We start from the raw sequence: 13492 nt of genomic DNA, 5'->3' as shown, positions 1-13492 counted from the left end.
AATACATAACAAAGTTTATTTAGCAGCACGCGTGATAAACCACAATGAAGATTATATGGATAATATTCATCAATATAATTCACCCCTTCAGCAATATTAGTGTTGGATTGTGTCCAGAACAAACCACTGTTATACAATGACTTGCCTAATTACCCTAACTTTACCCTAATTACCCTAGTGAAGCCTTTACATGTCACTGTAAGCTGAACACTAGTGTCTTGAAGAATATCTAGACTAATATTATGTGCTGTCATCATGATGAAGAGAAATAAATCAGAGATGAGTGATAAATTATTAGAGATGATTGGAAATGTGCTGAGAGAAACTTCTGTCCGTTAAACAGGAATTGTGGAAAAATATAAGAGTTCAAATGTCACAGGAGGCCGAATAATTCAGACTTCAGCTGAATCTATATATTAATTGTGTCCTTGTACATTCCCGGAAACATATCCGCCGTGTGAAGGTTACGGTATGCTGCATTGAAAGAATCTCAGTGTTATGAGCAGGGCTGAGGAGATCAATCTGTGCATTGCGATTGGTGGATGATTACAGAATGCATCATAATCCTCTATTAAATGGATTTTGAGCTTAGTTTTGAACAGCAGAGGGCTCTAGGCTAGTGTTAGCAGATGGTGCTCTAGGCTAGTGTTTAACAGCAGATGGCACTCTAGGCTAGTGTTTAACAGCAGATGACGCTCTAGGCTAGTGTTTAACAGCAGGTGGCGCTCTAGGCTAGTGTTTAACAGCAGATGGCGCTCTAGGCTAGTGTTTAACAGCAGATGGCGCTCTAGGCTAGTGTTAGCAGGTGGCGCTCTAGGCTAGTGTTTAACAGCAGATGGCGCTCTAGGCTAGTGTTTAACAGCAGACGGCACTCTAGGCTAGTGTTTAACAGCAGACGGCGCTCTAGGCTAGTCTTTAACAGCAGACGGCGCTCTAGGCTAGTGTTTAACAGCAGACGGCGCTCTAGGCTAGGGTTTAACAGCAGACGGCGCTCTAGGCTAGGGTTTAACAGCAGACGGCGCTTTAGGCTAGGGTTTAACAGCAGACGGCGCTCTAGGCTAGTCTTTAACAGCAGACGGCGCTCTAGGCTAGTCTTTAACAGCAGACGGCGCTCTAGGCTAGTGTTTAACAGCAGATGGCGCTCTAGGCTAGTCTTTAACAGCAGACGGTGCTCTAGGCTAGTGTTTAACAGCAGACGGCGCTCTAGGCTAGTGTTTAACAGCAGATGGCGCTCTAGGCTAGTCTTTAACAGCAGACGGTGCTCTAGGCTAGTGTTTAACAGCAGACGGTGCTCTAGGCTAGTGTTTAACAGCAGATGGCGCTCTAGGCTAGTCTTTAACAGCAGACTGTGCTCTAGGCTAGTGTTTAACAGCAGATGGCGCTCTAGGCTAGTGTTTAACAGCAGATGGCGCTCTAGGCTAGTGTTTAACAGCAGACGGCGCTCTAGGCTAGTGTTTAACAGCAGACGGCGCTCTAGGCTAGTCTTTAACAGCAGACGGTGCTCTAGGCTAGTGTTTAACAGCAGACGGCGCTCTAGGCTAGTGTTTAACAGCAGATGGCGCTCTAGGCTAGTGTTTAACAGCAGACGGCGCTCTAGGCTAGTGTTTACCAGCAGATGGCGCTCTAGGCTAGTGTTTAACAGCAGACGGCGCTCTAGGCTAGTCTTTAACAGCAGACGGTGCTCTAGGCTAGTGTTTAACAGCAGACGGTGCTCTAGGCTAGTGTTTAACAGCAGATGGCGCTCTAGGCTAGTCTTTAACAGCAGACTGTGCTCTAGGCTAGTGTTTAACAGCAGACGGTGCTCTAGGCTAGTGTTTAACAGCAGACGGTGCTCTAGGCTAGTGTTTAACAGCAGACGGCGCTCTAGGCTAGAGTTTAACAGCAGACCGCGCTCTAGGCTAGTGTTTAACAGCAGATGGCGCTCTAGGCTAGTGTTTAACAGCAGATGGCGCTCTAGGCTAGTGTTTAACAGCAGACGGTGCTCTAGGCTAGTGTTTAACAGCAGACGGTGCTCTAGGCTAGTGTTTAACAGCAGACTGTGCTCTAGGCTAGTGTTTAACAGCAGACTGTGCTCTAGGCTAGTGTTTAACAGCAGACGGCGCTCTAGGCTAGTCTTTAACAGCAGACGGTGCTCTAGGCTAGTGTTTAACAGCAGACGGTGCTCTAGGCTAGTGTTTAACAGCAGACGGTGCTCTAGGCTAGTGTTTAACAGCAGATGGCGCTCTAGGCTAGTGTTTAACAGCAGATGGCGCTCTAGGCTAGTGTTTAACAGCAGACGGCGCTCTAGGCTAGTGTTTAACAGCAGACGGTGCTCTTGGCTAGTGTTTAACAGCAGACGGCGCTCTAGGCTAGTGTTTAACAGCAGACCGCGCTCTAGGCTAGTGTTTAACAGCAGATGGCGCTCTAGGCTAGTGTTTAACAGCAGACGGCGCTCTAGGCTAGTCTTTAACAGCAGACGGTGCTCTAGGCTAGTGTTTAACAGCAGACGGCGCTCTAGGCTAGTGTTTAACAGCAGACGGTGCTCTAGGCTAGTGTTTAACAGCAGACGGCGCTCTAGGCTAGTGTTTAACAGCAGACGGCGCTCTAGGCTAGTGTTTAACAGTAGACCGCGCTCTAGGCTAGTGTTTAACAGCAGATGGCGCTCTAGGCTAGTGTTTAACAGCAGATGGCGCTCTAGGCTAGTGTTTAACAGCAGACGGCGCTCTAGGCTAGTCTTTAACAGCAGACGGTGCTCTAGGCTAGTGTTTAACAGCAGACGGCGCTCTAGGCTAGTGTTTAACAGCAGATGGCGCTCTAGGCTAGTCTTTAACAGCAGACGGTGCTCTAGGCTAGTGTTTAACAGCAGACGGTGCTCTAGGCTAGTGTTTAACAGCAGATGGCGCTCTAGGCTAGTCTTTAACAGCAGACTGTGCTCTAGGCTAGTGTTTAACAGCAGACGGTGCTCTAGGCTAGTGTTTAACAGCAGATGGCGCTCTAGGCTAGTCTTTAACAGCAGACTGTGCTCTAGGCTAGTGTTTAACAGCAGACGGCGCTCTAGGCTAGTGTTTAACAGCAGATGGCGCTCTAGGCTAGTCTTTAACAGCAGACTGTGCTCTAGGCTAGTGTTTAACAGCAGACGGCGCTCTAGGCTAGTGTTTAACAGCAGACGGCGCTCTAGGCTAGTGTTTAACAGCAGATGGCGCTCTAGGCTAGTGTTTAACAGCAGACGGCGCTCTAGGCTAGTGTTTACCAGCAGATGGCGCTCTAGGCTAGTGTTTAACAGCAGACGGCGCTCTAGGCTAGTCTTTAACAGCAGACGGTGCTCTAGGCTAGTGTTTAACAGCAGACGGTGCTCTAGGCTAGTGTTTAACAGCAGATGGCGCTCTAGGCTAGTCTTTAACAGCAGACTGTGCTCTAGGCTAGTGTTTAACAGCAGACGGTGCTCTAGGCTAGTGTTTAACAGCAGACGGTGCTCTAGGCTAGTGTTTAACAGCAGACGGCGCTCTAGGCTAGAGTTTAACAGCAGACCGCGCTCTAGGCTAGTGTTTAACAGCAGATGGCGCTCTAGGCTAGTGTTTAACAGCAGATGGCGCTCTAGGCTAGTGTTTAACAGCAGACGGTGCTCTAGGCTAGTGTTTAACAGCAGACGGTGCTCTAGGCTAGTGTTTAACAGCAGACTGTGCTCTAGGCTAGTGTTTAACAGCAGACTGTGCTCTAGGCTAGTGTTTAACAGCAGACGGCGCTCTAGGCTAGTCTTTAACAGCAGACGGTGCTCTAGGCTAGTGTTTAACAGCAGACGGTGCTCTAGGCTAGTGTTTAACAGCAGACGGTGCTCTAGGCTAGTGTTTAACAGCAGATGGCGCTCTAGGCTAGTGTTTAACAGCAGATGGCGCTCTAGGCTAGTGTTTAACAGCAGACGGCGCTCTAGGCTAGTGTTTAACAGCAGACGGTGCTCTAGGCTAGTGTTTAACAGCAGACGGCGCTCTAGGCTAGTGTTTAACAGCAGACCGCGCTCTAGGCTAGTGTTTAACAGCAGATGGCGCTCTAGGCTAGTGTTTAACAGCAGACGGCGCTCTAGGCTAGTCTTTAACAGCAGACGGTGCTCTAGGCTAGTGTTTAACAGCAGACGGCGCTCTAGGCTAGTGTTTAACAGCAGACGGTGCTCTAGGCTAGTGTTTAACAGCAGACGGCGCTCTAGGCTAGTGTTTAACAGCAGACGGCGCTCTAGGCTAGTGTTTAACAGTAGACCGCGCTCTAGGCTAGTGTTTAACAGCAGATGGCGCTCTAGGCTAGTGTTTAACAGCAGATGGCGCTCTAGGCTAGTGTTTAACAGCAGACGGCGCTCTAGGCTAGTCTTTAACAGCAGACGGTGCTCTAGGCTAGTGTTTAACAGCAGACGGCGCTCTAGGCTAGTGTTTAACAGCAGATGGCGCTCTAGGCTAGTCTTTAACAGCAGACGGTGCTCTAGGCTAGTGTTTAACAGCAGACGGTGCTCTAGGCTAGTGTTTAACAGCAGATGGCGCTCTAGGCTAGTCTTTAACAGCAGACTGTGCTCTAGGCTAGTGTTTAACAGCAGACGGTGCTCTAGGCTAGTGTTTAACAGCAGATGGCGCTCTAGGCTAGTCTTTAACAGCAGACTGTGCTCTAGGCTAGTGTTTAACAGCAGACGGCGCTCTAGGCTAGTGTTTAACAGCAGATGGCGCTCTAGGCTAGTCTTTAACAGCAGACTGTGCTCTAGGCTAGTGTTTAACAGCAGACGGCGCTCTAGGCTAGTGTTTAACAGCAGATGGCGCTCTAGGCTAGTGTTTAACAGCAGACGGCGCTCTAGGCTAGTGTTTAACAGCAGACGGCGCTCTAGGCTAGTCTTTAACAGCAGACGGTGCTCTAGGCTAGTGTTTAACAGCAGACGGCGCTCTAGGCTAGTGTTTAACAGCAGATGGCGCTCTAGGCTAGTGTTTAACAGCAGACGGCGCTCTAGGCTAGTGTTTACCAGCAGATGGCGCTCTAGGCTAGTGTTTAACAGCAGACGGCGCTCTAGGCTAGTCTTTAACAGCAGATGGCGCTCTAGGCTAGTCTTTAACAGCAGACTGTGCTCTAGGCTAGTCTTTAACAGCAGACGGTGCTCTAGGCTAGTGTTTAACAGCAGACGGCGCTCTAGGCTAGTGTTTAACAGCAGATGGCGCTCTAGGCTAGTCTTTAACAGCAGACTGTGCTCTAGGCTAGTGTTTAACAGCAGACGGTGCTCTAGGCTAGTGTTTAACAGCAGACGGTGCTCTAGGCTAGTGTTTAACAGCAGACCGCGCTCTAGGCTAGAGTTTAACAGCAGACCGCGCTCTAGGCTAGTGTTTAACAGCAGATGGCGCTCTAGGCTAGTGTTTAACAGCAGATGGCGCTCTAGGCTAGTGTTTAACAGCAGACGGTGCTCTAGGCTAGTGTTTAACAGCAGACGGTGCTCTAGGCTAGTGTTTAACAGCAGACTGTGCTCTAGGCTAGTGTTTAACAGCAGATGGCGCTCTAGGCTCGTGTTTAACAGCAGACGGTGCTCTAGGCTAGTGTTTAACAGCAGATGGCGCTCTAGGCTCGTGTTTAACAGCAGACGGCGCTCTAGGCTAGTGTTTAACAGCAGATGGCGCTCTAGGCTCGTGTTTAACAGCAGACGGTGCTCTAGGCTAGTGTTTAACAGCAGATGGCGCTCTAGGCTAGTGTTTAACAGCAGATGGCGCTCTAGGCTAGTGTTTAACAGCAGATGGCGCTCTAGGCTAGTGTTTAACAGCAGACGGCGCTCTAGGCTAGTCTTTAACAGCAGACGGTGCTCTAGGCTAGTGTTTAACAGCAGACGGTGCTCTAGGCTAGTGTTTAACAGCAGACGGCGCTCTAGGCTAGTGTTTAACAGCAGACCGCGCTCTAGGCTAGTGTTTAACAGCAGATGGCGCTCTAGGCTAGTGTTTAACAGCAGACGGTGCTCTAGGCTAGTGTTTAACAGCAGACGGCGCTCTAGGCTAGTGTTTAACAGCAGACCGCGCTCTAGGCTAGTGTTTAACAGCAGATGGCGCTCTAGGCTAGTGTTTAACAGCAGATGGCGCTCTAGGCTAGTGTTTAACAGCAGACGGCGCTCTAGGCTAGTCTTTAACAGCAGACGGTGCTCTAGGCTAGTGTTTAACAGCAGACGGCGCTCTAGGCTAGTGTTTAACAGCAGACGGTGCTCTAGGCTAGTGTTTAACAGCAGACGGCGCTCTAGGCTAGTGTTTAACAGCAGACGGCGCTCTAGGCTAGTGTTTAACAGTAGACCGCGCTCTAGGCTAGTGTTTAACAGCAGATGGCGCTCTAGGCTAGTGTTTAACAGCAGATGGCGCTCTAGGCTAGTGTTTAACAGCAGACGGCGCTCTAGGCTAGTGTTTAACAGCAGACGGCGCTCTAGGCTAGTGTTTAACAGCAGATGGCGCTCTAGGCTAGTGTTTAACAGCAGATGGTGCTCTAGGCTAGTGTTTAACAGCAGACGGCGCTCTAGGCTAGTCTTTAACAGCAGACGGTGCTCTAGGCTAGTGTTTAACAGCAGACGGTGCTCTAGGCTAGTGTTTAACAGCAGACGGCGCTCTAGGCTAGTGTTTAACAGCAGACCGCGCTCTAGGCTAGTGTTTAACAGCAGATGGCGCTCTAGGCTAGTGTTTAACAGCAGACGGTGCTCTAGGCTAGTGTTTAACAGCAGACGGCGCTCTAGGCTAGTGTTTAACAGCAGACCGCGCTCTAGGCTAGTGTTTAACAGCAGATGGCGCTCTAGGCTAGTGTTTAACAGCAGATGGCGCTCTAGGCTAGTGTTTAACAGCAGACGGCGCTCTAGGCTAGTCTTTAACAGCAGACGGTGCTCTAGGCTAGTGTTTAACAGCAGACGGCGCTCTAGGCTAGTGTTTAACAGCAGACGGTGCTCTAGGCTAGTGTTTAACAGCAGACGGCGCTCTAGGCTAGTGTTTAACAGCAGACGGCGCTCTAGGCTAGTGTTTAACAGTAGACCGCGCTCTAGGCTAGTGTTTAACAGCAGATGGCGCTCTAGGCTAGTGTTTAACAGCAGATGGCGCTCTAGGCTAGTGTTTAACAGCAGACGGCGCTCTAGGCTAGTGTTTAACAGCAGACGGCGCTCTAGGCTAGTGTTTAACAGCAGATGGCGCTCTAGGCTAGTGTTTAACAGCAGATGGTGCTCTAGGCTAGTGTTTAACAGCAGATGGTGCTCTAGGCTAGTGTTTAACAGCAGACGGCGCTCTAGGCTAGTCTTTAACAGCAGACGGTGCTCTAGGCTAGTGTTTAACAGCAGACAGCGCTCTAGGCATGTGTGTAATGGCTGACTAGTAAAAATTAAGCTCAGAATCCGTTCTTGAAAGAATAAAAAAAAACAAAAGCAGTGAAGATTTCCGAATCCACACACAATCATTTCTCAATTTGCGACGCATCACAGGTGTATTTCCCCAGCCCTAATGATGAAGGCGAGAGATGTGTCTGTGTGTTATTCGCTGTGGTGTGTGTAAGTCTTGTGTGGATTGATCGTCCAGTGATAATGACCAGCAGGTAAATCAGCATCAGTTTGAGTGTTTGATGATGGAGTTGATATTTGAGCAAACGTATTGCAGGTACAGATTTGATCAGCTCTTCATGAATAATGCTACTCATTATGCAGTAATAAATAAGAGAGAGGAAAGACGATAGTAATAAAAGCTGATTTGACTAGTGGGACTTGAGCAGAGCACAGTCTCCAAATCTGATCACCATGCATTCAGATATTAAACATAAATATACATATGCTATATATGGCTTTTTTCTACTGCTTTAACAGCGGCAGTCAGGCAGTGTGCTGCTTTAAACACAAGATCTTGCACTTTTCAGTCATTTACTTTCAATTCCACATGAGAAAAATACTGCAGTAGTTTACAGTAAACAGCACACTGTAGTAAAACTCCTATAATATACTTATTAGTTAATATTACAGTATGCTCCAAGTGTTATAGGATAATGTATACAGTGTCATGCACATGGTTCAAAAACACTCATATTTACCATAAATTACTGTAGTATTTTTTTCAAAGCTGCTTCTACATATTGACCCTTGTGTGCTGTTGGGTCGTTTTCATCCTCTCGGGGTTAATTCTGAGTCTTCATTTGGCCTCTTCTTTCTCTGTGTTTCAGCAAATGTGATGATTTCTGCTGATGAATCTTATTTTCACACATATTTTGGGAAAAATGCTTTGAAAATGTTTTAAAACTCAACAACACACTGTTCAGATTGACTCCTCTGGTGATGTTGGTGCTGTTTTTCCTCCATTGTCTTCCATTATAATCACATTTATTGATTGTAAAGTCATGACAGTAGATAATCATGCATTCTTGATTTCTGCTGGTTTTCCCTGTCTGCAATCAATAAATGTGATTATAATGGAAGTCAATGGAGCACAAACAGCACCAGCATCACCAAAGCAGAGTCAATCTGAACAGCACACACCAGGGTTAAACAAAAAAGGAAGATTTTAATAATGATTTTATTGACAGAAATGGCATACTTCAGCTCCAGGAACTCATGATGGACTGTTATTTCAGATAGAAAACAGTATGACCAATGCACCAAACAGAGCTGAAGCTAACCACTATTAACTTATTGCACTTCTCACTTTAAATGCACACGGCACACCAGTTTAACTGCCATTATTTGGAGTTTGTACTTGTCAGACATATACTCATGGTTTTGTCATCTGAAAGGTGTATTTTGATGTTATGTCCTGTAGATATCAGGCCTGTTCACACCAAGAGTTTCTGGCACAAAGAAAACTTCACTGCAAGATTGTAAAACATGTTTTTTGTATGCATATATTATAGATTGAGTTATTTAAATAGACTATGCATCAAACTTTACTGCAAAAAAAGGAATTGCAAATATTTTATACTTTAACCACCTCCACCTTGGTGTGAACAGACCTTTACTTAAGCACAACTTTTAAGCACAAGATCATATTGTAATTATTGATGTACTATTAATTAACAAAGTTTATTTAGCAGCCTAATAAACTGCAACAAAGATTATATTATGTATAATATTCTTCATTAATTCCCTTTGTTTAAATGTATTCTGAATTTTTTTGCATTATTTGCAAATATACGGTCTGTTTCTACTGAAATATTGTGACAGTCTTTTAACTATCGTACTGTTTCATCTACTGTATATTCACACCAATACAAACAATGGACATGTTTGTTTTCTTGTGTCATTGCCTGGAAACTCTGAGAATTGATTCTGATGTTGCTTTGTGTTTTTGTGAAATAGTTCACAAATGTTTTATTTAAAATGTTGTGTTTCAGTTCATCTGAATGGAAGAACCCCAATCACGTGAGCTAGACAAGACCAATGTGAACCCCACAAAAATAACCACGAACAAATGAATTTATTTAGTCTTTCTTATTTAATGTATTTGTGTTGTTTGTTTATTTAAAGCTCAGCTTTTAGGATCAGAATATGGCAATAATGCTTAAGAAAAGCAAATAACAAAAAAAGAAAGCAAATAACAAAACAAGACTGCTATCAGCTCGGCTTTGTTCAGTGTGTCAGCCAAAATAAATGTATATTAGTGCGATTATTCTTGTGTATTCAAGGTTTTATTAATATTTTTGTTGATAACTTAACAGTTTATTGAACGAGCACGTGATCGATCCCGCCGCAGAAAAAAAGCGCGTGAAAAGGACGACTGAGGAAGCCGCCTGATCTGAGGTAAAACATTTCTCGACGATTAATCGCAATAACTTTGAAAAAAGAGATAGAAATCGTTAGATAAGTAATGTTATTATTAGGCTTAATTTTCCCGCGCGAACGTGCAGTGTTTTTTGCGAATGCTAACGAAAATCTCGGGATCTGACACTTGTTTACGCTGTAAATATTGCTCGTATCAAAATTATTCTAGTAACCTTACATAAGTTATTGTGTTTAGCTTATAGGGATGATGGTTTAATTTGTATTATCTGGGCTAGAAACTCTGGCTAGAAAAACTTTTTGTTGATTCTTTTTAACAACATAATCATCAACAAAAACTATGTGAAAAGTTACTACAAGCAAATAAACTAAGTTACACACATTATTTTGGCTTGATAACTTAACCTAGCATGAAAGTTCGAGATGCTTAAAGTTAAAAATGGAATATGTTTGAAGCAGATTTATAAACCTGGAAGCCGATTCTGTCAAGCTAAAAAATAATAAGTTTAAATATTTCAAAATAATACTTCAAACAATGGACATTGCTTTATAAATATGCTATAATACTAAACTCAACAGCCCTCAGTGGGTTAATTTTTTATCAGAATTATTAAAATGCTAAAAACAATCAGTAAAGATGGAATAAATAAACTGTTACCATACCATTTTCAATGAATGTACAATAATGTACATGTCAAAGAAAACAGGGTCCCAATTCATGTAGAGTATTTAATTGTGTGTTGCTTGATCAGATTGAAGTCAGAGTGGATTTACTGTTGGCATCGTTTAAAGTCTGCCAGATTGTGTATGGAAGGTAAATCCTGCCAATTTTAAATAAATCAAATAAACGATGGAAATTAAAATGAAATCCAGATTAACAATTTCATTATAAAACACTTTGCAAAATATCTGCCAAAATTAAAAATGAACTGATTTAATTTTCATTTTCACTGTGGCAACACATCGTCCCTGTCAAATCCATAATTAAAATGAAGTTTCTGATTTAACATTTCATTTTCGCTGCATTTCTGATTCAAGACTGCCAATATTAAAATGAAAAGCCAAACTGAAAAATAAAATGCAAACACAATGTATGTTACTAATGTTCACGCTATATTAGTGACACAATTCAAATTAAAATGTAAATTTAAGTTTTCCTTTTATTGACACCTTTTTATTTGAGTTTTCGATTCAACTTCAACCTGTATAAAAAGGAGAGGTGCACGATTTTGGCTAAAAGGAAAATCACCAGAAAAAAAAATTATATTTAAAACACACACTGACTATGGTTTACTGAAAGGTATTTTGACGGCGCAAACAAATATCAAAAATGTATTTTATTAAGAAAAAAAAGTCAGTAGCTAAATTATTCAACATGTATTTTTTGTAATATAAAAAAGGTAGAGTGAATATAAATCAACACAGGACACGAGAGATGATACCGTCACTTTAATAAAAACGCTCACTTCTAAAACAGTAAAAATTTACATAAAGTGCTAATATATGTGCATTTTAATTTCTAAATGAACAGACTTAGCATTTGTTGAAAATTTCTTTACGGATCATTTTATATACACGCTATAGATGTCAGGGGCTAGAAAATATCACATTTTAACCCTTTATTGTGCAAAAAAACCCACATAGAGTAGCTTCATTTACATAATTACCATATACGGTCATACTTTATTTTAAGGTACAAATTATCGCTTTAATAAACTCCTAGTTTGCTGCATATTAATAGTTAATAAGGTATTAGTTGGCAGCATTGGGATGTAGATTAGGATCAGTCAGTCAGTCTTTATTCATTTCCGGAAGGCAATTTGGTTGCAGCATACAAGCATGTCACACACAATACACAAAAGTACACAATACACAATACAAATTCTACCCTAAGTTTAAAAACTTCACAGCTGAGGGGATGAATGAAAGTTTAAAACGATTTGTTTTACTAATAGGAGTTCTGTATCGAATACCTATATCGAATACATATATATATATATATATATATATATATATATATATATATATATATATATATATATATATATATATATATATATATGGGCAATTCTTCAACTATGGGCAGTGGGCACTTTTAGCCTTGTGAATTTGAGTAAAAAAAAACTTGTTCAAAATAAACGTAACACAGCCTCATAAATTTAAACAATTTGTCTAGTCTTAAGATCTGTGAAAGGAAAAACTTAGATAAGAAGAGAAACATTTGTCCACCGTGAGCTGAACAAATGTCAATTCCAGCACATCTCAATATACAGCTTATTTCAAAATGAAGTAAATGATGGCAGTCAAACATTGTCTAAGATCATTTCTGTATCTAGTTTAACCAATCTTTCCACAATATAGTTATACATTTGTCAATGAAATAAATAAATTGTTTGCTGAATTGTACAACGGTCATACTCTAAAATGTAATATTAATTTGGTTAAGAGCTTATTAGAAAATAAATAAACTGAATTTGTATATTAAATAGAGCATCAACTCCACACACTTTTATTGTGTGGTGAGAACTTTTTAAATATTTTTTATAAATGTGTGTGGTGATGGAAATGACATTTGTACAGTTTATTGGGAAAAAATTAAAGATAGCTTTAGCGATTAGCTTTGAATTAAACTAGCCTTTCATGTCTACAAAACATTCTGATTTACCTTCATTTTGTTTGGTTTTTAAAAACATTCTTGAAGGTACAGCATGTTTGGAAATGATGTAGAAGAAAATATTTACCTTGATTTTTGTTGTTGATAAAAATGTAAGTTCCCTCCATCTAGAACATATGATCAGATGGCTCTATACATTTTCAGAGAAATCACCTAAATAGTCTTTCACATAAACATTTTAAAGCGACATTACAGTGTTGTGCTGGAAATGACACTGATACTTTACGACAGCTGTATTTTGTATAAAAAGTAATATTGGTAATAGTCTCACATTAATAACTATAAAATATTTAAATGATTTCACTAGTGCTTCATCAAGATACATTAATAGATTCCAGATAACTAATATTTTAAAATGCTATTTTCATTATTGAAGTTTAAAACTCTGGGAGTGCAACAAGGCGAAAACAGTGATTTTGACACTGAAAAGGAGGTTGAATAATATGAAAAAAATATAATGGAAAGCTGGTACATTTTTTTAAAAGTATGTTTTATTATTAGTTTGACAAAGAAAGAGAAATTTGAACAAAATTATATATATTTTTTGGATATATAATCAAGGGACACGTGTGTGTGTGTGTGTGTGTGTGTGTGTGTGTGTGTGTGTATATATATATATATATATATATATATATATATATATATATATATATATATATATACTTTTTTTTATTCCAGGCCAGCTCAACTAAATCAGAAATATTACATTTTGTAAACTGTGGAGAATAGAAAAATATAATTACCTAAGTAGGCTACTAATTTTGACCTTCAAAAATAATGTCTCACTTTACAGTAAGGATTCATTAGGTAATGTGAACATATTTCCTAACATGAGCTAATAATGAACAATACTTGTACAGCATTTATTCAGCATTTACTACTGCGTTATTAAAATCCACATTCATGCTTGATAACATTAGTTAATGCACTGTAAGTTAACATGAATGACAATGAAACACTTGTATTTTACTAACTAACGTGATAAATATACTGTTGATGTTAGTATCACATTAAACCATTCATTCATTCATTTCCCTTCGGCTTAGTCCCTTTATTAATCAGGGGTCACCACAGCGGAATGAACCACTAACTTATCCTGCATATATTTTACGCAGTGT

General features: G+C 41.3%; 3 protein-coding genes across 44 annotated transcripts in view; 2 read left to right on the top strand and 1 right to left on the bottom strand.

Moving 5' to 3' along the window:
* clip1b (CAP-GLY domain containing linker protein 1b) overlaps positions 1 to 129 on the top strand; it is a 37424-nt gene extending 37295 nt beyond the window's left edge. For both annotated transcript variants that reach the window (NM_001442635.1, NM_001442634.1), the window contains 1 exon segment: positions 1 to 129. This exon segment is cut by the window's left edge and continues 500 nt beyond it. The gene's annotated coding sequence lies outside the window, so the exon portion shown is untranslated.
* Positions 130 to 787: 658 nt separating this feature from the next.
* On the bottom strand, positions 788 to 9484 carry LOC148679652 (uncharacterized). Its single transcript, XM_088651126.1, has 2 exons — positions 8435 to 9484; positions 788 to 8239 (listed from the first exon to the last, which is right to left on the bottom strand). The coding sequence occupies exon 2, from the start codon at positions 7400 to 7402 to the stop codon at positions 788 to 790; it is 6615 nt and encodes a 2204-aa protein (XP_088507252.1). The 5' UTR covers positions 7403 to 8239; positions 8435 to 9484.
* Positions 9338 to 13492, top strand: part of ccdc62 (coiled-coil domain containing 62) — a 45135-nt gene continuing 40980 nt past the window's right edge. For 11 of the 41 annotated variants that reach the window (XM_087269291.1, XM_087269256.1, XM_087269266.1 and 8 more), the window contains exon 1: positions 9665 to 9721. The gene's annotated coding sequence lies outside the window, so the exon portion shown is untranslated. Of the gene's footprint in view, positions 9554 to 9626; positions 9722 to 13492 lie in introns of those variants that run through there. The other 30 variants (XM_087269282.1, XM_087269279.1, XM_087269265.1 and 27 more) reach the window with 11 other exon arrangements.

Source organism: Danio rerio, chromosome 10 (assembly GCF_052040795.2).
Source record: "Danio rerio strain M-AB ecotype USA chromosome 10, GRCz13ab, whole genome shotgun sequence".
NCBI lineage: Eukaryota > Metazoa > Chordata > Actinopteri > Cypriniformes > Danionidae > Danio > Danio rerio.
This window is presented reverse-complemented; position numbering and strand designations above follow the sequence as displayed.